At 44.3% G+C, this 21,249-nt stretch overlaps 1 protein-coding gene across 31 annotated transcripts in view; it reads right to left on the bottom strand.

Moving 5' to 3' along the window:
- Window positions 1-252: 252 nt before the first annotated feature.
- Window positions 253-21,249, bottom strand: part of epb41l2 (erythrocyte membrane protein band 4.1 like 2) — a 270,752-nt gene continuing 249,755 nt past the window's right edge. For 30 of the 31 annotated variants that reach the window (XM_038799827.1, XM_038799837.1, XM_038799828.1 and 27 more), the window contains 4 exons: window positions 21,053-21,151; window positions 19,389-19,469; window positions 16,317-16,430; window positions 253-1,400 (listed from right to left, as the gene is read on the bottom strand). In XM_038799827.1, the coding sequence (XP_038655755.1) occupies window positions 16,323-16,430; window positions 19,389-19,469; window positions 21,053-21,151 (288 nt within the window). In that variant the 3' untranslated portion in view covers window positions 253-1,400; window positions 16,317-16,322. The remainder of the gene's footprint in view (window positions 1,401-16,316; window positions 16,431-19,388; window positions 19,470-21,052; window positions 21,152-21,249) is intronic. The other variant, XM_038799829.1, reaches the window with a different exon arrangement.

Genomic DNA, 21,249 nt, shown 5'->3' on the forward strand with positions numbered 1-21,249 from the left:
TGAGGAGCAAAAAGAACTTAGATTAAGATCTAAAGAATCACATCTGAAACTATTCAAAACTATGTTGTTTTTTTTTAAGTAATTTAAAACTTTTTGTAACATTCACTTTAATATAACTATTCTGTATTGTCAGCAAGTGAAATAATCTCCCACTATGGGCTGAGATAATTTTGGATTCCTCAAATTCTTAGTGCCAAAGAGGAGGTTTACAATCGAACCAAACAGAGGAAAATAGAAGATAGTCAGAACAAAATATTTGAAGTGGAATTTATTTTCAACAGCATTACATGGAGTAAGAATATCAATCAACACAACCTTTAAGCTGCTAAAATATTATTTTGCTTATTTGCCTATAAGGGTCAAAAGCATGAGCCATCAAGATTTAGTACAGTTTTAGACAAATGCCAAGCGAAAGATTCTGCTGTATTATCTACAGAAAAGGCCAAATATTAAACAGATTGTTTTTTCAAAATCTTCCTCAAACATTAAACAAAGCCATCAGAAATGCAACACAATTTGCTCATTAACAACTATACTATAAAGCTTAAGTTTTTATCTCAAGATTCAGAGTGTAAAAGAATTTATAGAAATGTATTCAATATAATGATCTTTTTTGTTTGAGGAAATATGATTTAAAAGTATTAAATTGTAAGCTGCCTACCGAGTTATGCTATAGAACTGGTAAGTAAATAGAAAAGTACCCCTTTCCAATATGGATCTCCGAGTTCTATGGATGACTTAAAAAAATATTTTATAGTAAATGCACAAGTGAATTTTTTTATTGGAATGATGTTTGCTTAGCATTAGGTCCCCTTTTAATTTTTGCAATAATAGTAGGCTAGGAAATTCTTTATAAACAGACGTAATTATTTTAAACTGACATGTTATGAGCTTGAAGTGACACTGGAAAAGTCTGACTAAAGTCTTTCTGTATTTCTCTTTCCCACAATATTTGGTAGCTACTTGATCATGCTAAAAAAAATGTTTCTGCAACAACAAGTTATACACATACTTATTCAGGTTTTGAAAGTGAGTGGCTTAGGTATCTAAATTAGTCACAACATTCTGTACAAAACTCGTCCAAAGGAAATTCTACTTGCAGCTTTTTTCATATTATTTACTTGCAGTTATTAAATTCTGATGGTATATAGAAATGGTAGGTTAATAAGCCATCACATTAGTAAAAAGTAAATGATCAAACTACAGGCTAATAATTTTACATAGCTAACTCCAATGATGCTTTTCTGTAGGCCCCTGGCATCTTCAAATATTCACACTATGTGCGACTGCTATGCCGGGAGTAATTTACCAATGCTCAGAGGTAACGTTTCTCTATTAATCATGGCAGTGGTCACTCTAATGGTAAAGATTCTTCATTTAGTTTCGGGCAATATTCACTTCTGGAAGTAAAGAGCACAGAGGATTAGCAAAGTAACATTTAAAATAACTTATAAAATTCAAGATATACATTGCAGAGTGTTCAATGAAATTATACTTGTATTTTTGCTCCTGATACCTGCCAGTTTTTAAATAAAAATGCATCAGGGCTCTTCTGCTAGGAGAGCAGGGTGTTATAAGAATTTATCTTCAGCATTTAGCCTGGTGCTGCATGTTTGCATTATAGAGTGAACAGAAACAGCAAAGATGCTGCAACTGTCCAAATATATGTAACTGCTGCTTTTAAATTAAAAACATAATCACCAAAAGACTGTGTGCTCAAATATTTTCAAATTATTTAAAAAGGTATAACACATTCTACAAATTTTAGTTCACTTTCTTGAGAGTATTCTTTTAATCCGCAAAGCTGGGGCACTCTGTATTTTTTTTCAAATGTTTTTAATACTTTTTCTGAGTTACAAAGCCAGAGCTCAAGAGTTTGGACAGGGGCAAACCCCTAATCCAGCTCCTTGCCTGCTCCAAAAACCAATTCAAATTGAATCCAATTCATGGTCCCCACAAGAGAGACAAACCAGATCTGAGCCAAAAGGCAGAGCAGATACTACACTTCATCTTAGCCAAAAGGCCGATTCCCTCCTGTGTTTCAAACTTTTCATCTTCAATTTCAGTAAACTCGGTCTTCCATGTGTAAGGTTTGATGGAGTGATTGATTGATTTATTGTCACATGTACCACAGTACAGTGAAAAGTATTTTCCTGCGGCCAAGGAAATGTGCACAAAAAGAATAATTGACAAAGTACATCGACAAATAGTGATTGGTTACAGTGCGGAACAAAGGCAATACATGAGCAAGAGCAGCCTAGGGCATCGTGAATAGTGTTCTTACAGTGATGAACGGATATCATATTTTTCTGTCCAGAGGAGAAGTTTCCCTCAGGAGTGGTATGTCAGCTGGTTACCAAACCTGGCAGAAGGTGAAATTCCTGGCCAAGGAGTTGGATGGGACCTGTTGCGCAGCAGTCAGGAAAGATGGTTGGGGGGGGGGGGGGGGTAGTGCAAATTGGAAAGTCCCAGATGGAACAGTTGATGGCCTTCATCAAGGAGATGCCGGAGTATTGCTCGAAAGCCATCGAACGGGCTGTGGTTCCCCTAAGGGGTTGGTGGAGAGGGTGGAGAAATGTTTGGAGGCGCAGTGGTCGCAGGTCCGAGAGATTGAGAAGGTGATGTCGAACCACAGCAGTCGGGTAGTGGCATTGGAGGCGGAGGTGGGGCACTTAGGAGACTTTTGCAAGACATTGAATGCAAAGGTGGAGGAGCAGGAAAATAGATAGAGAAGGCAGAATCTGTGGATAGTGGGCCTGCCTGGAGTGGAAAGTGAGTGTGCCACGAGATAGGTTTCGAGGATGCTGGCGGGGCTGGTGGCGGAGGGTGTGTTGGATAAGGCCCCTGAAGTGGACAGAGCGCACAGGTCTCTGAGCCAGTAGCCTAGAGCGGGTGAACCACTGCAGGTGGTGATTGTGAGGCTCCATACGTTTGTGGAGAAAGAGTGGGTCAGGAAGAAGCGTAATTGGAATGAGAGGGAAACAAGGTCTGAATATACCAGGACATTGGAGCTAAGCTGGCAAAATGGCGTGTGGGGTTCAACAAAGCCATGGAAGATCAGGTTTGGGGTGCTCTACCCGGAAAAGGTTTGGGTGACGTATGAAGGCCGGGAAGACTATTTGGAGACCCAGGAAGGGCCCAATGACTTTATCAACAAGCATAAACTGGGAGAGAACTGAACTGAACAATTGTGGGAGACTGAGGTGCAGGCACTTTGACGTACTTGGGAAAACGTGTAGAACGTGCCGGTTGGAGGGATTTTCTTTTCCTCTCACGTGGAGGGTTTTTTCTTTTTTTTTAAACTGTTGGATTGACAAATGGTAGCGGGGTGAAATGTTTGTAAGGAGACGCCTGTGCCCATCCCCCCCCGCTGCCTGTTTTTTTTTCTGTTTGTTTGTTCTTGCGGAAGGTGTCCTGTGGTTCGAGAGGAGTCTTTGTTTGGATGGGGTGGTCAGCGGGGAGCCTTCTTCACAGAACAGAAGGGTGAGGGTGGGGGAGGGGTGGGGAATCAGTAGGAGAAGCCTTTGGGCAGGGGTTGTCACGCTGGCAGGTAATGCTGGTGAACGGTAGTGAGGTGAAGAGCAGGCCAAGAGAGGTGGCCATGGGGGGGGGAGGGGGTGATGCAACGAGGCGGGTTTGGTCGAAGGCCATCGAATGGGCTGTGGCTCCCCTAAGGGGTTGGTGGAGGGGGCGGAGAAAGGGGCCATCTTGGATGGGCCAGGTATAGGGTGAAATTGAACTGGGGTAGTAGAGCCAAAAGGGGGAGATGGCAGACGGTAGAGGGGAATGGAGGCTTAAACCCTCAGTAAGGCTGATAATGTGGAATGTGCAAGGGCTCAATGGACCGGACAAAATATCTTGGGTCCTTGCGCACTGTAGGAGCTTGAAAGCCGAGGTGGTCTTTCTGCAGGAGACGCACCTCCGTGTGAAGGACCAGTTTAGGCTAAGGAAAGGGTGGGTAGGTCAGGTTTTCCATTCGGGGTTTGATTCAAAGTCGCGGGGAATAGCAATTTTGATGACTAAGAAAACGGGGTTTGTGGAGGAAGTGAGGGACCCGGGTGGGAGATATATGATTGTGAGTGGGGTATTAGAAGGGACTCCAGTGGTATTGGTTAATGTGTATGCACCAAATTAGGATGATGTAGGTTTTATGAGGGAGTTGTTGGCAGCAATCCAAGACATGGCCACGCGCCAGTTGATTATGGGAGGAGATTTTAGTTGTGTCCTAGAACCGAGGATAGATAGGCTGACAACGGGGAGGGCAGTCGGACAGCTGCGTAGGGCAAGGAAGGTGCAGTATGAATACGTGGAGAAGACGAGTCGAATGTTAACGCATCAGGAAGCATCGGGTGTCGCTCTATGCTGACGACCTATCATTGTATGTTTCGGACAGGCTGGAGAACATAGAGAGGATCATGGGCTCGTTGGGGAAGTTTGGCATTCTCGGGATATAAGTTAAATGTGGGGGAAAACAAAGTGTTCCCGGTGAATGTGTTGGGTCGGTGAGCCAATGTAGTGGAGATGCCATTTAAGGTGGCCAGAGACAGGTTTAGATACTCGAGGATGCAGGTAGCGAGGGAATGGGCGATGCTTCACAAATGGAATTTAACAGAACTGGTGGGGGAGGCTAGGGAAGATTTCAAGAGGTGGGACACGCTGCACTTGACTTTGGCTGGGAGTGTCCATGTGGTGAAGATGAACATTCTGGCGAGGTTCCTGTTCATACTCCAGACGCTCCCGATGACTTGAAGGAGAGGGTAGAGTTCTTGAGAGGAAGTGAGTTTAGGTACCTGCCGGTAAGGGAATTCGCACGGAAGGTTTGGAAAGAGTTCCCCAGGTTGCCGAGGTACACCCTGCTGGAGCGACTGCTGCTTCCGCATGTGGAAAGGGAGGGCAGGATTGGAGATTCCGGTGGCTTGGAGAACAGGGAGGTGAGCGGGTGGTGAAGATTAAGGAGAAGTGGGAAGGAGAGTTGGGAGAGGTGATAAATTGGGGAGTATGGAGTAAAGCGCTATAAAGGGCAAGTGGGATCTCCTTGTGCGCAAGGATGAGCCTGATGCAGTTCAAGGTAGTACACAGGGTACATATGACACAGGCAAGAATGAGTGTTTATTTCAGGGGGTGGCAGACGATTGTGAGAAGTGTGGACGGGGACCAGCGAATCAGGCACATATGTTCTGGGGTTGCGAAAAGTTGGAAAGATTTTGGGCGGGAGTGTTCACGGCGCTAGCAAGGACAGTGGGGGAAGAGGTTGAGTCGGACCCTTTGGTGGCAATATTTGGAATATCGGAGAAGCCGGAGCTGATGGAGGGGGGAAGGCTGATGTTGTGACCTTTGCTTCTCTGACTGCCCGGTGATGAACTTTATTAGAGCAGCGGTCAGCAGTGCCACCAGGGATAGCGGCCTGGCTGGGTGACTCATATGACTGTTCAAATATGAGTTAAGGGGTTCAGCGAAGGGCTTTGAGGCAAGGTGGGGGATATTCGTGACCGTGTTTGAGGAGTTGTTCATCGTGGTTGGGGGGGGGGGGGGGGGGGGGCGTGAATAAGGGGAAACATTTGTACGCACTGTATAGATGTGTGTTGGCAAGTATGTTTCCTGAATTTTTTGTGTTGTAACTTTTCATATACGTTTTGAATAAAAAACATTTTAAAAAGAAATTCTAAATTGAGATTTGAGCGGATATTCCATGGATGTTGCCAGTGTTGATTAGAGCATATGTATATTTAGTCCAAAATCAGTGAAGGATTTTTTTCAGACAATTTATAATTTGGATTGATCAGGGCATTTTACCAAGGAGATCGAATAGTTATTCCACCAGTGAAATAAATCCACATCTGTTGAAAAGCAGCAGTCAATTTTCCTTATATGACCTTCAGTCATGGGGGAAAAGACATTTTCTCCAGCAAACACAATACAGAAACTGAAAAGCAGAATATTGCCGATGCTGGAAATCTGAAACAGAAAATGCTGCAAATACTCCACAGTTAAGGCAGCATCTGTGGAGAACAGAGTTAACATTTGAACAGCAACTCTTTCTCTCTCTGCAGATGCTGACAGACCTGCTGAGCATTTTCAGTTTTAGTTTTACAATATTGAAGCTGTTATCTTTGGTTCCTGCCAAAAACACTTACCCATTCCCATGCTCAAACTGATCAAGCTGTTCAAAAACTCAGCATCGCATCCTGATCAATCCCAAGCTAAGCTTTGAACCCGATTGGGTCTTCAGCACAAAGACCACCTTACTTTGAAAATATTACCTATTTTGTGTCCCATCTCAATCCATTAGATGCCAAAATACTGTGGAAGGTGTGATCTGTACAGACAGGATGGTTTGCACCTGAACCAGAGGGGAACTAATATCCTGGGAGGGAAATTTTCTATAGCTCTGCAGGGGGGTTAAACTAATTTGTCAGGGGGCTGGGAAAACGAGCTGTAGTCCAAAAGCCAGTGTTGAGAGTAGTGAGGTACTGAGGAGGGTATCAAGGTCGCAGGAGAGTACCGGCAGACAGAAAGGTGGGTTGAAGTGTGTCTACTTCAATGCAAGGAGCATCCGGAATAAGGTAGCTGAACTTGGAGCGTGGATTGGTACTTAGGACTACGATGTTGTGGCCATTACGGAGACATGGTTAGAACAGGGACAGGAATGGTTGTTGGAAGTACCGGGGTATAGCTGTTTCAGTAAGAGTAGGGAAGGTGGTAAAAGAGGTGGAGGAGTAGCATTGTTAATCAAGGATAGTTTAACGGCAGCAGAAAGGCAGTTCGAAGGGGATCTGCCTACTGAGGTAATATGGGCCGAAGATAGAAATAGGAAAAGAGCGGTCAAATTGTTAGGAGTTTTCTATAGGCCTCCAAATAGTAATAGAGATTTGGAGGAAGAAATTGCAAGACAGATTATGGAAAGGTGTAGAGGTCTCAGGGTAGTTGTCATGGGTGACTTTAACTTTCTAAATATCGATTGGAACCTCTATAGGTCGAACAGTTTGGACGGGGCAGTTTTGTACAGTGTGTGCAGGAGGGTTTCCTGACACAATATGTGGATAGGCCAACAAGAGGGGGGGCCACATTGGATTTGGTACTGGGTAATGAACCGGGCCAAGTGTTAGATTTGCTTGTGGGAGAGTACTTTGTAGATAGTGACCACAATTCGGTATCTTTCACTATTGCAATGGAGAGGGATGACCATATGGCAAGGCAGGGTTTATAATTGGTGGAGGGGTAATTATGATGCGATTAGGCAAGAATTAGAGAGCATAAGATGGGAACAGAAACTGTCAGGAAAAGGCAAAAATGAAAAGTGGAGCTTGTTCAAGGAACAAATACTGCGTGTCCTTGATAGGTATCTCCCTGTCAGGCAGGGAGGAAATGGCCGTGTGAGGGAACCATGGTTCACAAAAGAGGTTGAATGTCTTGTCAAGAGGAAAAAGGAAGAGCATGCAAGGATGAGAAAACAAGGTTCAGTTGGGTCGCTTGAGGGTTACAAGGTAGCAAGGAATGAGCTAAAAAAAAAGGGCTTAGGAGAGCTAGGAGGGGGCATGAGAAGTCCTTGGTGGGTCGGATCAAGGAAAACCCCAAGGCTTTTTACTCTTATGTGAGAAATAAAAGAATGACCAGGGTGAGGGTAGAGCCGATCAAGGATAATAGTGGGAACTTGTGCATAGAACATAGAACGACACAGCGCAGTACAGGCCCTTCGGCCCACAATGTTGCACCGACATGGGAAGTCAAAAACTAAAGGCCATCTAACCTACACTATGCCATTATCATCCATATGCTTATCCAATAAACTTTTAAATGCCCTCAATGTTGGCGAGTTCACTACTGTTGCAGGTAGGGCATTCCACGGCCTCACCACTCTTTGCGTAAAAAACCTACCTCTGACGTCTGTCCTATATCTATTACCCCTCAATTTAAGGCTATGTCCCCTCGTGCTAGACACCTCCATCCGCGGGAGAAGGCTCTCACTGTCCACCCTATCTAACCCTCTGATCATTTTGTATGCCTCTATTAAGTCACCTCTTAACCTTCTTCTCTCTAACGAAAACAACCTCAAGTCCATCAGCCTTTCCTCATAAGATTTTCCCTCCATACCAGGCAACATCCTGGTAAATCTCCTCTGCACCCGTTCCAAAGCTTCCACGTCCTTCCTATAATGAGACGACCAGAACTGTACGCAATACTCCAAATGCGGCCGTACCAGAGTTTTGTACAGCTGCAACATGACCTCATGGCTCCGGAACTCAATCCCTCTACCAATAAAGGCCAACACACCATAGGCCTTCTTCACAACCCTATCAACCTGGGTGGCAACTTTCAGGGATCTATGTACATGGACACCGAGATCCCTCTGCTCATCCACACTGCTAAGAATTTTACCATTAGCCAAATATTCCGCATTCCTGTTATTCTTTCCAAAGTGAATCACCTCACACTTCTCTACATTAAACTCCATTTGCCACCTCTCAGCCCAGCTCTGCAGTGTATCTATGTCCCTCTGTAACCTGCAACATCCTTCCACATTGTCTACAACTCCACCGACTTTAGTGTCGTCTGCAAATTTACTCACCCAACCTTCTGTGCCCTCCTCTAGGTCATTTATAAAAATGACAAACAGCAACGGCCCCAGAACAGATCCTTGTGGTACGCCACTCGTAACTGAACTCCATTCTGAACATTTGCCATCAACCACCACCCTCTGTCTTCTTTCAACTAGCCAATTTCTGATCCACATCTCTAAATCACCCTCAATCCCCAGCCTCCGTATTTTCTGCAATAGACGACCGTGGGGAACCTTATCAAACGCTTTACTGAAATCCATATACACCACATCAACTGCTCTACCCTCGTCTACCTGTTCAGTCACCTTCTCAAAGAACTCGATAAGGTTTGTGAGGCATGACCTACCCTTCACAAAACCATGCTGACTATCCCTAATCATATTATTCCTATTAGATGATTATAAATCGTATCTCTTATAATCCTCTCCAAGACTTTACCCACAACAGAAGTGAGGCTCACCGGCCTATAGTTACCGGGGTTATCTCTACTCCCCTTCTTGAACAAAGGGACCACATTTGCTATCCTCCAGTCCTCTGGCACTATTCCTGTAGCCAATGATGACATAAAAATCAAAGCCAAAGGCTCAGCAATCTCTTCCCTGGCTTCCCAGAGAATCCTAGGATACATCCCATCAGGCCCCGGGGACTTATCCATTTTCACCTTGTCCAGAATTGCCAACACTTCTTCCCTACGCACCTCAATGCCATCTATTCTAATAGCCTGGGTCTCAGCATTCTCCTCCACAACATTATCTTTTTCCTGAGTGAATACTGACGAAAAGTATTCATTTAGTATCTCGCTTATCTCCTCAGCCTCCACACACAACTTCCCACCACTGTCCTTGACTGGCCCTACTCTTACCCTAGTCATTCTTTTATTCCTGACATACCTATAGAAAGCTTTTGGGTTTTCCTTGATCCTACCTGCCAAAGACTTCTCATGTCCCCTCCTTGCTCGTCTTAGCTCTCTCTTTAGATCCTTTCTCGCTTCCTTGTAACTATCAAGCGCCCCAACTGAAACTTCACGCCTCATCTTCACATAGGCCTCCTTCTTCCTCTTACCAAGAGATTCCACTTCTTTGGTAAACCACGGTTCCCTCGCTCGACCCCTTCCTCCCTGCCTGACTGGTACGCACTTATCAAGAATATGCAATAGCTGTTCCTTGAACAAGCTCCACATATCCAGTGTGCCCAACCCTTACAGCCTACTTCTCCAACCTACACATCCTAAGTCATGTCTAATGGCATCATAATTGCCCTTCCCCCAGCTATAACTCTTGCCCTGCAGGGTATACTTATCCCTTTCCATCACTAACGTAAAGGTCACCGAATTGTGGTCACTGTTTCCAAAGTGCTCACCTACCTCCAGATCTAACACCTGGCCTGGTTCATTACCCAAAACCAAATCCAATGTGGCCTCGCCTCTTGTTGGCCTGTCAACATATTGTGACAGGAAACCCTCCTGCACACATTGTACAAAGAACGACCCATCTAATGTACTCGAACTATATCTTTTCCAGTCAATATTTGGAAAGTTAAAGTCTCCCATAACAACTACCCTGTTACTTTCGCTCTTTTCCAGAATCATCTTCGCCATCCTTTCCTCTACATCCCTAGAACTATTAGGTGGCCTATAGAAAACTCCCAACTGGGTGACTTCTCCTTTCTTGTTTCTAACCTCAGCCCATACTACCTCGGAAGAAGAGTCCCCATCCAGCATCCTTTCCGCCACCGTAATACTGTCCTTGACTAGCAGCGCCACACCTCCCCCTCTTTTGCCCCTTCTCTGAGCTTACTAAAACACCTAAACCCCGGAACCTGCAACAACCATTCCTGTCCCTGCTCTATCCATGTCTCTGAAATGGCCACAACATCGAAGTCCCAGGTACCAACCCATGCTGCCAGTTCCCCTACCTTATTTCGTATACTCCTGACATTGAAATAGACACACTTCAAACCACCTACCTGAACACTGGCACCCTCCTGCGAAGTCAAATCTGTGCAACTGGCCTCTATACTCTCAATCTCCCGTACCCCAAAACTACAATCCAGGGTCCCATGCCCCTGCTGAATTAGTTTAGTGCATGGAGTCAGAAGAAATAGAAGAGGTGTTGAATAAATACTTTTCTTCGGTGTTCACCAAGGAGAGGGGCCATGTTTTTGAGGATGAGTGTGTGATACAGGCGGGTAGGCTGGAGGAGGTAGATGTTCTGAGAAAGGATGTATTAGCAATTTTGAAAAGCCTGAGGGTCGACAAGTCCCCTGGGCCAGATGGGATATAGCCAAGGATTCTTTGGGAGGCAAGGGATGAGATTGCAGAGCCTTTGGCTTTGATCTTTGGGTCCTCACTGTCCACGGGGATAGTGCCACTGGACTGGAGAGAGGTGAATGTTGTTCCTCTGTTCAAGAAAGGGAATAGGAATGACCTTGGTAATTATAGGCCAGTTCGTCTTACTTCGGTGGTCGTTAAGTTAATGGAAAAGGTCCTGAAGGATAGGATTTATGACCATTTGGAAAGATGCAGCTTAATCCGGGATAGTCAACACGGATTCGTGAAGGGTAAGTCTTGCCTCACAAATTTGATTGAATTCTTTGAGGAGGTAACTAAGTGTGTAGATGAAGGTAGAGCAGTTGATGTCGTTTACGTGGATTTTAGTAAGGCATTTGATAAGATTCCCCATGGTCGGCGCATGAAGAAAGTAAGAAGGTGTGGGATAGAGGGAAAATTTGCCAATTGGATAAGTAACTGGCTATCACATAGAAGACAGAGAGTGGTGGTGGATGGACAATTTTCAGACTGGAGACCAGTTACCAGCAGTGTACCACAGGGATCAGTGCTGGGTCCTCTGCTATTTGCGATTTTCATCAATGACTTGGAGGAGGGGGCTGAAGGGTGGGTCAGTAAATTTGCTGATGACACCAAGATTGGTGGAGTAGTAGATGAGGTGGAGGGCTGTTGTAGGCTGCAAAGAGACATTGATAGGATGCAGAGCTGGGCCGAAAAATGGCAGATGGAGTTTAACACTGATAAGTGCGAGGTGATTCATTTTGGTAGAAAAACTTTGAATGCGGATTACAGGGTCAACGGCAGGGATCTGAGGAATGTGGAGGAACAGAGAGATCTTGGGGTTCATGTCCACAGATCTCTGAAGGTTGCCACTCAGGTGGATAGAGCCGTGAAGAAGGCTTATAGTGTGTTAGCGTTTATTAACAGGGGGCTCGAGTTTAAGAGCTGCGGGGTTATGCTGCAACTATACATGACCCTGGTGAGACCACATTTGGAGTATTGTGTGCAGTTCTGGTCACCTCACTATAGGAAGGATGTGGAGGCATTGGAAAGGGTGCAAAGGAGATTTACCAGGATGCTGCCTGGTTTGCAGGATATGTCTTATGAGAAAAGGTTGAGGGAGCTAGGACTTTTCTCTTTGGAGCGGAGGAGGATGAGAGGCGACTTAATAGAGGTTTATAAGATGATGAGGGGGATAGATAGAGTGGACGTTCAGAGACTATTTCCTCGGGTGGATGTAGCTGTTACAAGGGGGCATAACTATAAGATTCAGGGTGGGAGACATAGGTGGGATATCCGAGATAGGTTCTTTACTCAGAGGGTGGTTAGGGTGTGGAATGGACTGCCTGCTGTGATAGTGGAGTCGGACACTTTAGGAACTTTCAAGCGGTTTTTGGATAGGCACATGGAGCACACCAGAATGACAGGGAGTGGGATAGCTTGATCTTGATTTCGGACAATGCTCGGCACAACATCGAGGGCTGAAGGGCCTGTTCTGTGCTGTACTGTTCTATGTTCTAAAATTCCCAACCATGGCTTTATTACCGCTAAGATTGGTTACTCTACAATTCTCCAAGCCAGGAAATGGATGGAAGAAGTCATGGACAGTGCTATCAAGTGCCAAATGCTCAATAACCTGTTCATAGGAACTCAGTTTGGGTTCTGCTATGATCCTCATTACAATATTGTTCCAAACAACAACACTTCTGTACATCACATATACGGGATGCACTGCAGCCAGTCACAAACATTTCCCTGATGGCACCTACTAAACCGGTGACCTCCATCAGCTAGAAAGGCAAAGGTAGCAGACGTATGGGTAAAATACCATTACCTCCAAGATTCCCCTCAAAATCATACAACACTCTGACCTGGCAATAAATTATTTACCTCTGTACTATCAAAAGCCATTTCTAGACTTTATTTTTGTTTCAACTCCTTTTTATTCCTACCTTTGATACCCCATTTTCCTTCAGTTTGGAATGTCATTAATCAGTACCTTACCCACCATATGTTTAGGTATTTGCTGTTTCATCTGTCATTTTTCCAAAACCAATTACATGGCTGGGTACCTTTCAATCCAATGAAATTAATTAATTAATTTCCAATTTATACCTTGGTCTTGAATTTAGATTCACAATCCAAGCAATTAATAAAGTTATCTTCACAATGTTCCACCTTCGGATCATACAGCCCTGTTTTCATAGAATCATAGAATTTACAGTGCAGAAGGAGGTCATTCGGCCCACAGAGTCTGTACCGGTCCTTGGAAAAAGCACCATACTTAAGCCCACACCTCCACCCTATCCCCGTAACCCAGTAACCCCACCTAACCGTTGGACTCTAAGGGGCTTTTCACAGTAACTTCATTGAAGCCTACTTGTGACAATAAGTGATTATTATTATTATTTTAAGGGGCAATTTAGCATGGCCAATCCACTTAGCCTGCACATCTTTGGACTATGGGAGGAAACTGGAGCACCCGGAAGAAACCCACGCAGACACAAAATTCCACGCAGTCACCCGAGGCGGGAATTGATCCCGGGTCCCTGGAACGTTGAGGCAGCTGTGCTAACCATTGTGCTGCCCTAAATTTAAAGTACCCATTTTTTTTTTTAACAATTAAGGCACAATTTACCCCAGCCAATCAACCTACCCTGGGTTGTGCGGGCGAGACCTATGCATACACAAGGAGAATGTGCAAATTCCATACATACAGTGGGCGGGGCCAGGGTCGAAACAGGGTCCTCAGCACCATGAGACAGCAGTGCTAACCACTGCATCACCAAGCCGCCCCTGTAATTGGTGAGTGATAATGGACCACAGTTCATACCTCAAGAGTTTGACAACTTCTTGAAGGAGAACGGAATACAAGACATCAAGTCCACACCATACCATCCTGCAACAACTGGTTAGCAGATGTTTTGTCAGAGTGAGGCAAACATTAGAGATAACCAGAGAACACGGTTCATTGACCAAACGCTTGAGTTAATGTCTGTTCATGTACAGGAATACCGCTCACTCAAAAACGCAAGTTCCTCCGGCGTTCATAGAATCTACGGCACGGAGACAGGCCCTTCGGCCCAAAATGAGCCATGCCAACCAAAAAGCCCATCGAAGCTAACCCCATTTGCCTGCACTTGGCCCATATCCCTCTAAATCCTTCCTATCCACGTATCTGTCCAAATGCCTTTTAAATGTTGTCGATGCCCCTGCCTCAACCACTTCCTCTGGCAGCTCATTCCTCATACGTTCCATCCTTTGTGTAAAATAAATTGCTCCTTAGGTTTCCATTAATTCTTTCCCCTCTTAACTTAAACCTATGCCCTCTAGTTCTCGATTCCTCAACCCTGGGAAAAAGACTGAGTGTATTCACATGATCCATGCCTCTCATGATTGTATACACCTGTATAAGATCAGCCCTCTGGTTCCTATTATTACACAAATCTAGCACTGACCCCAATAAAAACAATGGGCGTGATTCAACGGACTTAAGTTGAAGTCCTCTGAACAGCGGGTTTAGCAGGATGTTTCTCGGCAGCTGCAGCGCCAATTCTACTTGCCATTTTATTTGGCCTCGACGGGGTTTCTCCACACCAAGGCTACACTTAATTTAATTAGTGTCTCAAGTAGGCTTACATTAACACTGGAATGAAGTTACTGTGAAAAGCCCCAAATCACCACACTCCGGCGACCGTTCGGGTACACAGAGCAAGAATTCAGAATGTCCAAATGGCCTAACAGCACGTCTGTCAGGACTTGTGGGAGAAAACCGGATCGCCCCGAGTAAACCCACACAGACGCGGGGAGAACATGTAGAGTTCGGACAGACAGTGACCAAAGCTGGGAATCGAACCCGACACCCTGGTGATGTGAATCAACAGTGCTACCCACTATGCCACTGTGGGGGATTTCCTGAGGGGGTGCTCTGATCGGGGAGCCATTTTATCTGGTAAACCCGATCTCCCCAAGATCCGATTTTTTTAGCACCCCACCCCCGACCTTGGGGAGGTCCCTGGACCTCACCCTCACCCCCTCTGCTTGGCAAGGCCCCACCCACATCCCCATATCCATCGCCAGCAGTGCCAACATGGCACATGCGCAGCCTGGCACTGCCAGCCTGGCAGTGCCCATGGTATCCTGGCATTACAACCGGGGCACTTCGGCACTTTGTGTGCCACCCTGCCCTATTCCTAACCACCCAGGAGTCTCCAATGGTCTAGGACATTCCCCCAGGTGCCGTTACACCTGGTCCACGTTTGTCTGGATCAGTACTAAACGTTAGCCTGGCGAGGTCTCCCAGGCGCCAGGTGAATCCGGTGTCCGGGTATTTAAATGAGCCGTTACACCTGCCCCCCCCCCCCCCCCCCCCCCACCCAAACCACAAACTCACTTTGAAAGCATCCTAGCATTGCTATTTGTTCCAACTAAACCATGTAAGGATACTCACATCCCTTCTCTTCAAAATAGTGTATTGAATATGTGAACATTGTCAACACAGCCAATAGCAGCAGCATCTCACATTCAGAATCAATGCACTATTAAAATAAATATTTGTTCGAAATAACTTATTGACAGGAGAAAGTTTTGGAAAAGAAAATGTTGTAAAAACAGCATGAAATCTCCATTACAAATTTCTGCAGCTTGCAACCTTTTTCAAATTCTGGGACACAGCACCTTTAGTCTTGGAACTCCCATGTTTCAACTATGACTTTTAACATACTTCTAATGATTGATGTTGTTCAAACAAATAAAGTAAAATAAATCCAACATTTATAGCAAAACAAAGAATTGAGCAATGCATTGAAAAAACAAATTAAACAACTTAAAATGCAACTTAATACAACAAACTCTACAAACAGTATCCCTGATTTAACTGGGGGATATTCAAATAATTGCAGGATGCAAGCCAAAAGTGAATAAAATGGGCCCAATTCATTAAATCTCATTAATTTAGCTGACTGTGGGTTGATGCTATTTGACTTGTTAAACTTTTGTTTTAATTTGAGTACTTTTAAGATAAAATTGTGATTATGCTAGCATTGGTCTACTTTGGCGATTTTCTTTTGTACTTCCAATCAAAATACATATACAGAATTGTGTTACTCAAATTGTTGACAAGTAATTCCAAATTTTTCTCAAGTAAATATTTGCTTTCAGACTATTTATTGAAGCCTTGATTTTTGAGTTCAGTCAATCGTTTACCAAAATTTAGATTGGACCATTTGCAGCATATGGAGGTCAACTGCAGTATTATGACTTTGACCAGACAAAACATTAAGAATATGAAATTATAGGCAGGCATTGCTGGCTAGTAGTCAACTAAGGATCAATGCATATTCATACCATGCATTTCTCCCTGCAGAGAAAAAGAAAGCATGCTAAAAAAAAATGGTGAGTAATAAAGAACATAATATCTGCTCTCATTAAGTATTATATTTGCTGCCTCAATAGATGCTGTGTTCCCTTACCTTAACTCATTCCTCCCCGTCCTCAGTGAGCTCTGTTTCTTTATGTACCACTACCCTGGTGACTGACATGTCTGGGTGCTGCTCTTTGGCTTCTTTTATTGCCTGGGCCAAGGCCTACCCAGAATTACAAACAATAATGATGGGATTGGGAAAAAAATACAAGTCAAAGTACACAACAAACAATGGCATAATTAAATTTACCAATATTTGTGTGGAACACAGATACACAGTTTAATCTTGCATAAAGAAAATCTTCTAAAGTCAGAAAAAGAAGTTTACTTACGGAGAACAAAACTAATCAAAATTTCCAAATGAAATGGTTGCTCAAAGGTCCATGTAAAAGCAATGTGCTTCCCTCTTTCAGAACATGTCCACTGACCATTTATGGTATATTGTATCAGGTTTCCCCACATTTAATGAAAAATATACATACCAACACACTTAGCTTGGGCTATTTGGGCCATATTATGAAACAAGGACAAGAGGGTTTAGATTGGATGGCTAATTCCTCAGACTCCGAGAACATACAGCGCAGAAGGAGGCCATTCGGCCCATCGAGTCTGCACCGACCCACTTAAGCCCTCACTTCCACCCTATCCCCGTAACCCAATAACCCCATCTAACCTTTTTGGACACCAAGGGCAATTTATCATGGCCAATCCACCTAAGCTGCACGTCTTTGGACTGTGGGAGGAAACCAGAGAACCCGGAGGAAGCCCACGCAGACACGGGGAGAAAGTGCAGACTCCGCACAGTGAGCCAGTGGGGAATCGAACCTGTGACCCTGGGGCTGTGAAGCCACAGTGCTATCCACTTGTGCTATTGTACTGCCCTATCTTAAAGAGATATCGGGCTGAACTTCTGCGGAGTGGCAATCCGAGTTGAATTGCCACTCTGCTACTAGTTTCTTGCTCAAATGTCTTTCAATCCTATCGCGTCCGCCCTTCCGATTCAGGCCAGGCAACATCCAGGCAATGCAACTTGTGCCCAGAGTCTAACACCGAGGTTAGCTCAGACAGATGTAAGGAGGCCATGTCCCCTTTTTTATGCACTAGTTGCCATAAAGCAGTTAAGTTAAAGATCCAGCTAAGTTTAAAGGCCCTTGACAAGCCAGGGAGAAGGTAAGTGCATATGGTAAGTATATAGGATTTGCGGAGTGGGGCAGGATAAATCAAATCAGATTATGCATCGGGAGTGGGGATGGGAGTTGGTTCAGCCTGATACATTGGCAAGGAGGCGGAAGGGGTGGTGAAGGAATTGATAGCAAAAGAATGGAATTTGTGCAGGGGCTAAAAAAGAATGGCTTTCATTTTCCACTGTTTAATTGGAGGAAATGTCAGCTCATCCAGGACAGGATGTTGCATATGGCTAACAGTAGATGGAGTGGAGAATTAGTTACAGGAGGTGCTAAAATAGTGCTAAGCATCGACAGCATATATGTGGAGGAAGATGGTATGATCAACTGCTATTTTGTATGTTCACTTTATTATGAAATGAAGCAGCTCATCAATTGCTGAACCGATGGTTCCTCAGCCAACCCGAGAAATTGATGTATATGTGTGAAAGATCTCCTGTTCAAGTCACAAAGAGAACACAGCTGCTTTGCTCTCCTGCAACATTTCTCTGTCTTTGCAAAGTACTATACTGAAACCTCAGAAAAGCTGGTAATCTACCCATCACAAGGCACTCCTTTGCAGCTAGACCAACCCAAGAAAACTAAAAAATGTCAGCAATAGTTCACCATTATGCTTAAGAAAAGAGGCACTTACTGTCAAATTGACTTGGGAATGCTTTCTGAACCTATACAAATCTTAGACTACATGATGGCAATCTACCAGAAATCCAACACAAAGGACATTTTACTGCACCGCATCAATTTCAGGACTTTTGGGAGGAAATCGGGGCACCCGGAGGAAACCCATGCAGACACGGGGAGAATGTGTAGATTCTGCACAGACAGTGACCCAAGCCGGGAATCGAGCCTGGGACCCTGGCACTGTGAAGCCACAGTGCTAACCAATGACCTTCATGACATGAAAGCCACCAAAAAATTGTTTATTAAAACGATCTTTTAGTGCAACAGTACTAACAGTAGGGGAGGTGTTGGCATAGTGGTCTTGCCTTGACTAGTAATCCAGTGACCCAGGGTAATGCTCTTGGGTCCTGGATTTGAATCCCACCACGGTAGCTGGTGGAATTTCAATTCCATAAAAATCTAGAATTAAAAAGTCTAATGATGACAATGAAGCCATTGCGGATTGTCGTAAAAACTGCCACAGAATAAAAAACAATGAGGCAGATCTTCTCAATACTCTCACCCTACCCTGAACTTCAACAAAAGATTTTGGAAGAGAAATGTAGCATTTCTAGTTTAATCCACTCAAATATTTCACACAAAAAACCCCATCAATTTTATGCTTCTACTTCCAAGACTAAAAGTTACAGTGCTAAATAAATAGCTTAAAGACAAATGTTGCAGGGCAGCACGGTGGTGCAGTGGGTAACAGGGCTGCCTCACGGAGCCGAGATCCCAGGTTCGATCCCGGCCCTGGGTCACTGTCCATGCGGAGTTTGCACATTCTCCCCGTGCTTGTGTGGGTTTCGCCCCCACAACCCAAAGATGTGCAGGCTAGGTGGATTGGCCATGCTAAATTGTCCCTTAATCGGAAAAAATGAATTGGGTACTCTAAATTAAAAATGACGTGGCGATGCCGGCGTTGGACTGGGGTTTATACAGTAAGAAGTCTTACGACACCAGGTTAAAGTCCAACATGTTTGTTTCAAACACTAGCTTTCGGAGCACTGCTCCTTCCTCAGGTGAATACCAAATTAAAAAGACAGACAAATGTTGCTCATATTTTTGTGAATGTTTGAAGAAGAAGTGCAAAAAATTAAAATGTAGCAGTTTGAAAGCAGCATGAGAAGCTCAAAATTCTGCATTAAAATCATTTAACATCAATTTTCTCCCTCACATCTTCGTATTCCACTTGCCAAGTACTGCTGAATCACTGCTGAAATATTTGAAACTCCACAAGTGAATATGTCAATAAGTTTTTAAAAAATAAAACTAACCTGATCATGGTCAATGTCTGTATCCCCTGTGATAACAATACGTTTTTCAATTCTTGTTTCGGAAACGCCACCTTTAACAGTCTGAGGAAAAGCAAAGAGTTAAGTCAGCCGCTGATGTTTTTTCATGATTGCATTGGGCACGAAGCCAGCGGGAAATGTGACGTCCGGTGGGAAAGCGATAGGCCGAGAGGTGAAAGGGGCCGAGAGTGATGTGAGGGAATGGGGGGATGCAAGGGGCCCAGGGGTGAGAGGGGTCGAGAGGTGAAAGAGGACGAGAGGTGAGAGGAGCCAGAGGCGAAGAAGCCAGGGAAGGGGAGGTAAGAAAGAAAGGGAGGGGGAAGCGGGGAATGTGTTAAACAAATTTTTATCGAATTAGGCATTAGAATGCATTCTGGTGGTTCTCAACTGTTTTATTGCAATACTATAAAATGCACCACATACCCCAGTTTCAACTCACCCCATCTGCATCCTCTCCCTGTCCAGAAGCAATCAACTAACAAGTAAAACCCAGCTCTCAAGTAGAATCTTGAATGGGTATTAGCTGCTCTTAACTCGCTCTAAAGGAACACCTCTTATTGAGATATACATACAACCATAAAAAAGCAAACAAGAATGCAAATAATCAAAAAAGAAATATATTAACACCCCACCGTCCTGCTCTCCAATCTTCTTTTTACACGCCCCCCCCCTCCCCATCTTGAATAACAATTTTCGAGAAGTCGATGAACGGCGGCCATCTCCGGGCAAACCCCTCCACAGACCCCCTCAAGGCAAATTTTATCTTCTCTAGCCTGAGGAACTCTGCCAGGTCACTCAACCACACCCCCGGTTTCTGCAGTCCCGAATCCCTCAAGCTTCGGACAGGCCCAAAACATGTGGACATGATTGCAGGTCCACCCACACCTATCCTCCACCACTTCAAAAAACCTACTCATCCTGGTCTGCCCCTCACCTACCCCTGTTTTTGACACCACCTTATCCAGTAGCCCTTGGGCGGCAGATGGGTAAAGTGGGCACCTGCTTCCTGACAAAACCCTTTTCTGTAAATACAGGAACCCATACCGGCGGGCAACTCAAAGTCCTCCACCAACCCCACCAAGCTCGAGAAGCTGCCACCAACGAATAGATACGCAGAGTCAGTGGTTCTGGGATACAGACAGGGAAGTGAAATTGAAGACAACATCAGATCAGCCATCATCTTACTGAGCAGGCTTAAGAGGCCAAATGACGACTCCTACGTCTTGTGTTTCATGATCTTTTGGCCTACCAGTAATCTTCACCACATTGTATTGAAATGTTTCTTTGTTGTGGGCGACAAAATAAAATTGCTTCAAAGCGTAAAAAGAAATGTAACCTCTGTCAAAGCGATAAGATAACTATATCAGTCCTCGAGGAAAATCAGCCATTTTTAAAAAGTGGATAGTGCTCTGAAAAATGGCTCTCCCACCAGTTTAGCATAATTCCTTATTTTGAACGCGGAAGTTAAAAGACTAGAGAATCAATGAGTGCCATCAATAATTTTCAGCAGTGCACTTTGTTGGGAAGATAAAGAAAATTAAACTTACATTCAGTATACAATTTTAACGATAGCATGCAAACAAAACTATGCTCATTTCATTATACAGGCCACACAGTGATGTGATGGCCTAATACCTATCACACACCTTCGTAATCTGGGTCGTCATTGTTGTACAAACAGATTCAGAAGTTATAGTCTGCGCACTCATCAGTACACCAGGATCATTGTCTCCACTGCCATCACCCTTGAAATGCAACAAAATGAGAAAGTCCAATTAATGTTGTCAGAAGTACTTCTAATATAATACTGTTGCATAAATAGAATATCCAACTAGATTAATAA

This window comes from Scyliorhinus canicula, chromosome 6 (assembly GCF_902713615.1).
Source record: "Scyliorhinus canicula chromosome 6, sScyCan1.1, whole genome shotgun sequence".
Taxonomy (NCBI): domain Eukaryota; kingdom Metazoa; phylum Chordata; class Chondrichthyes; order Carcharhiniformes; family Scyliorhinidae; genus Scyliorhinus; species Scyliorhinus canicula.